At 38.9% G+C, this 4,797-nt stretch overlaps 1 protein-coding gene across 2 annotated transcripts; it reads left to right on the top strand.

The window, feature by feature from the left end:
- Positions 1-894: 894 nt before the first annotated feature.
- On the top strand, positions 895-3,587 carry LOC135595297 (E3 ubiquitin-protein ligase AIRP2-like). 2 transcript variants are annotated; one of them, XR_010480336.1, is made up of 6 exons: positions 982-1,206; positions 1,362-1,524; positions 1,648-1,714; positions 1,808-2,042; positions 2,126-2,402; positions 3,460-3,587. XR_010480336.1 is itself a non-coding variant. In XM_065086026.1 (5 exons), the coding sequence occupies exons 1-5, from the start codon at positions 1,121-1,123 to the stop codon at positions 2,334-2,336; spliced, it is 762 nt and encodes a 253-aa protein (XP_064942098.1). In that variant the 5' UTR covers positions 895-1,120; the 3' UTR covers positions 2,337-2,516. The 2 variants fall into 2 exon arrangements, 1 of the variants encoding a protein (XP_064942098.1); XM_065086026.1 differs by lacking the exon at positions 3,460-3,587 and having other exon boundaries at positions 895-1,206; positions 2,126-2,516.
- The last annotated feature ends 1,210 nt before the right edge of the window (positions 3,588-4,797 follow it).

The following is a 4,797-nucleotide window of genomic DNA, read 5'->3' as shown; positions in this document are numbered from 1 at the left end:
CCACCTCCATTGACGTCTAACACAGTTTTCATCTGTATTCTAGATGGTCAAAGGTCCAAGATGGGAGAAGGATGACTGACCTCAGACACAAGCAATTAATATTTGCTTAAGGTCAAATCTTGGCAGACAAGGAACATCCTCATCAAATGGATTAGAAGATTGGTGGCAATTCATATGGACACATCTTTCTAAAAAAATTTAAATATCATTATATTCTTAAGAAATGCCCAAGCTGTCAATATTGATCCATGGAAACCTATTCAAGGTTTATCACAAATTTTATGTTGTTGTTCTTTTCTTTCTATTTGACAAATCATGATTTTTTTGTTTTGCTCCAACATAAATGGAAATGTCATCCATATCAAATTTACAAGATTGATGCCTTTTTTTTTATGCTTCTACATGAAGAAAGGTAATTTTGGTGATAAGAATCTTAACATATATATATATTTATTTATGGAACACTAAGATTTTACCATTTGTCAGAATATTTGAAGAGAGTTGTGGAGGCTCATCCACCTTTGTTAGATGAGGTTGAAGAGTAGTTGCCCTGTTTCATGGAGTGAGTGATGCACCAGAGGCTGTTGGGGGCTTCAAGCTGAGCTCCCAACCCCATTTCCAAACTCCAGTGGTCTCTTTCAGCCAGAGGAAGTGGGCAGGGCAATTTCCTGTCCAACTGTTGGTTCTCTCTGTGGTTGGTGCAGTGGTCCTGGTCTTTGGTTGTGGGGGAAGATGAGCTCTTCCGAATGCATGCCTGTGCCCAAGTGGCTCCCACAGCCTCATTCTCATCCAATTTGCAGCTGGTCAATCTTTGAGGATTATATTTTAATTCTTTTCAATTATTTCCATAGAGAGACAGAGAGAGAGAGAGAGAGAGAGAGAGAGAGGGGTTGCCTTTGCTTGCCTTGCTACTGTGGTCCACCTTTTGTTGCATTTTGATTCTTGGAAGTTTTGCTAATGGAATCAAGGCACAGGATAGCAATTTAAAGGATCCCATTCTCTTTCTTGGTTTCTTGCCCTCTACTTCCCCTTCCTCCTCCTCCTCCCCCTCTTCTTCTTCTTCTTCTTCTTCTTCTTAGCTCACAAAGGTACAAGAGGGACGAGAAAGGTCGTAAAGGCTATGTTTCAGAGCCAGCTTGCCAGGCCACCATCCCTCAGAGGTTCCCTTAAAGCTCTTGAAGCTGACATAAACCATGCCAACACCTTGTAATCTCTCTCTCTCTCTCTTCTCCCTCTCATATCTAATATGTGGGTGTATCTGTTGGTTTTGTGCAAGTACTTTCAATCTTCATGATGTTTGGAATCAAGTGGCAGATTTAATGTCATAGCGCTTGAATACGAGTGATTTGTTGGGTTTACAGGGCAGATGCCATTCAAAGAGCTTATGGTGGTGCCTGTCTCCAGATGAGGCTGTCCTGTAGTCCTTTGGCACCCTTCTTCCTCTTCCTAATGCAATGGCTGGACTGCACTTGTTCTTACAGCCTACCAAGTTATTTAGGGCTTTTCCAAATACTTGTCTACAAGGTACTCTTCCAACAATTTCTGGCATACATCTTTCAAGTATGTGCGACTAATCATGTCATTCATTGATCGAACAAGAAATGGGTTTATGGGCATGTAGGATGATAAAAAATCTGAATTTTGCAGGTTTATGTTGATGGTATGACAACAGTATCTACGTTCGAAAGACGGGCCAGCATCAGAGAGTTCTATGGTGCACAATCTCAACTTGAGTTCTTTTTTTGTGTTAAAAAGATCTTTAATTAACACCTACTTATCAATGGATCGCCTAAAACCAAAATTGCAGCTATTATATATCCTTCCCTTCAACAAATTAAAGGCAACATAGTGGAAAGAGAACAATCTAAAGAGAAAGGCCGAGATAAATATCTAGTTGGCAGAAAAAGAATGGAAGAACCGAAGAAGCTTTTCGATGAGGATTTTGACAGAGACGACGAATGTGGGATTTGCCTGGAGGTTTGCACCAAAATGGTCCTGCCGAGCTGCAGCCATGCTATGTGTATAAAATGCTACCGCGACTGGTAAATGCTTACTCCGCATCGTATGTTACTTGCTTTTAATAGATGCTTGCCTTCCCATAGCTAGACTTGATTGTGCTTCACAGGAATGTGAGATCTCAGTCCTGCCCCTTCTGTAGAGGAAGCATAAAAAGAGTGCGTTCAAGAGACTTATGGGTGCTTACAAACAAGAGTGAGGTGGTCGACACCATGACTTTAGAAAGGGATAACCTGAGGCGCTTCTATCGCTACATAGATAGCTTGCCACTGATCATTCCAGACAGCCTTTTCTTGGTTTATTATGATTATGTAGTATAACCATGAGATTTAAGGATGTACAGATTGCTGGAAAGCCGGCCAGCCATTCCTTGCGGATTGGTTCTGGTAAGATAAGTTCTTCCAGTCTCACACTTGTTCCAAATGTGCAGTAGAGTGTCACTGTAATTCTTCTTCGAATAATTGCATATAAAATCTGTGCTTTTGATGCACATGTTGATATTCCATGGTTGAAAAAGAACACCTTGTAGAAGAAAAAAGAAAAGAAAAATTGAAATCTAATTGACTTTTTGACTGGCTGTTTGTGCACTTTCCTCTTATTTTGTTGAACTCATGAAAGCCATCTAAATACTCTTTTCTTGAAACATATGTGATTGGTTTGGCCATCATTTTCCCTTTGACAGCTTATCATACTGCTGATATTGGTTGACCAAATTGCTTAAACACATTTGTGTCAACCTGGCTTCTTAAAAGTGACTAACAAAGTAGATTTGAATTTGTCATAATTTATTCATATTTACTTCTTGTTCTATTACAATATCATTGGGCAGGCTTGAAGACCAGAAACTTTTTTTTTCTTTTGACTCAATGGAGGCACCAATTAGAAAAAAAAAAAGAAACAAGTGCCGATAGTTTTATTAGAACCACTATATTAGTTACTTCATACATTTTCCAAACTATTTGGTAAAGTAGATGCATAACTCCAAATTGTTCTTTTCATATGTTTTGTTCTCAACTTGATGCATCTACTTGATCTTCCTTAGTCTCAGCTCTACTTTGGTTGAACCATGACTATCCTACAAGTAAATTAAATGCATTCCTGGAATAGTCATGTTGCACAAAACTCACTCTCCCAGTCAATTCTAGTGTATCATTTGCTAGTGATCCAAATCAGCAGAACCCCTTGGTTTTCTTGTTCTCCAAGATGGGAAGCATTCCTTTTCTCTTTATCATTGTATACACATGAAGATTCTTGAATCTTAATTAAAATTGTGCTACTTATAATTTATGACTGATGTCAGATAAACCGAATCTAGTCTTTTTCAGTAACTTTTTTTTCTCATTTGAAACTTCTTAATATATTTTGGGTCTCAGATAAAAAGGGCTAGCCTTGTTCTGGTAAATCAATAGATCTATTTATTTAGATCATTTTTCTGCAAGGAAGTTGAACACTACAGCACACTATGGATTGGAAAAGATGTTTTGAAGAACTATTTTGGACTACAGCACCATGTCTCAAGATTCCTGTGTCGTTCTTACTCAAAACATGCTCTTCTATGGACTACTTGGATTCACTTGGACAAGACATGGGGACAGGACTGTTTGGAGGAAATTATTGATGCTGTGAGAGATGACCAGGGACCTGTTTGAGTATACACTGGGAAACAGGAAACTAATCTTCTGTTTTATAGATCATCCGAGTTGCAAATGCTGATCTCTTGCATCTTCTTGAAATACCAGAATCGATTCAAAACTGAATGTGAGATTAAATCTTCCTGTAGCTCTCAATTGATAAACCTGTGTTTTGTATCCGTAAGAGCTTGTCCTAGGTTTAGTGGGTTTCGTTGTAACTGAATATATAACCGTCAGTTAATCATCATCCAATATATAATCGTCACGTATTGTCCAAAGTAAAAGAAGAAGATGAATGTTATCCTCCACTCGTCATTCCACGTGGAATTCAATGGATTACACCATCTTCCTACTCTGCATAAATCTGAGACCTAATTGATGGAGAAATTTATGTGGATCTAATTATGACAGATGGGTCGACGTTTAGAGGAGATGTGACGAGAGTTTCAATAATGCAAAGGGGAAGCACAAGTGTGAGGAAAATAATAGAAGATAAGAACAATTATTGTAGAAGCTTTATTGAAGAAGAAATGAAGAAGCTTTATTGAAGAAGAAATGAAGAAGCTTTATTGAAATAACTTTAGCTTTATTGAAGAAATGAAAATGCTTCAATACATTAACATGTTCCCTCTCCTATTTATACAAATTAGGAGAAAGGATTTTTGTCAACAGAATAGAGGATTTTCCTCAACAGAATAGAGAGATTTGGCCGATCAGCGAAGGCTACCGCGGTGAGGAAGATGATGATTGGCCGTGGAGCCTCTTAGAAATATGGTTGCAACGGCGTTGGTCGCTGGCCGAAAACAAGGGCGAAGCTTTGCTTTTCTCAGCGACGTTGGTCGCAGGCCAAAGGCAAGAGCGAAGCTTCGCTTTTCTCACTGCTCTGATACCATGAGATTTCCTTATATAGTTGGGGAAATCTTATCTTCTATCAAGGTGGACCCCACCTCGGGTCGAGTTCCTTCTTAAGGAATGCTGTTCTCTTTGCTACAAAGACCTTTTGGTCATCGGAATGATAGAATATAAGCTGCGGTCTCTAAGGCGTATCCCCAAAATAAGATGGGTAGGTTGACAAAACTCATTATGGACCGTACCATACCTAACAGTGTGCGATTCCTCATTTCAGATACACCATTGAATTGAGGCATAT

This window comes from Musa acuminata, chromosome BXJ1-10, assembly GCF_036884655.1.
Source record: "Musa acuminata AAA Group cultivar baxijiao chromosome BXJ1-10, Cavendish_Baxijiao_AAA, whole genome shotgun sequence".
Lineage (NCBI taxonomy): Eukaryota > Viridiplantae > Streptophyta > Magnoliopsida > Zingiberales > Musaceae > Musa > Musa acuminata.
The sequence above is the reverse complement of the archived record's forward strand: the minus strand, read 5'-3'. Positions and strand labels throughout refer to the sequence as shown.

What these genes read in the sequence shown, in the direction of transcription:
- LOC135595297 (XM_065086026.1), top strand. Translation starts at nt 1,121, where the DNA reads ATGTTTCAGAGCCAGCTTGCCAGGCCACCATCCCTCAGAGGTTCCCTT. An exon ending in ATAAACCATGCCAACACCTT is followed by an intron (nt 1,207 to 1,361) that starts GTAATCTCTCTC and finishes TTGGGTTTACAG; the next exon opens with GGCAGATGCCATTCAAAGAG. An exon ending in TCCAAATACTTGTCTACAAG is followed by an intron (nt 1,525 to 1,647) that starts GTACTCTTCCAA and finishes TGAATTTTGCAG; the next exon opens with GTTTATGTTGATGGTATGAC.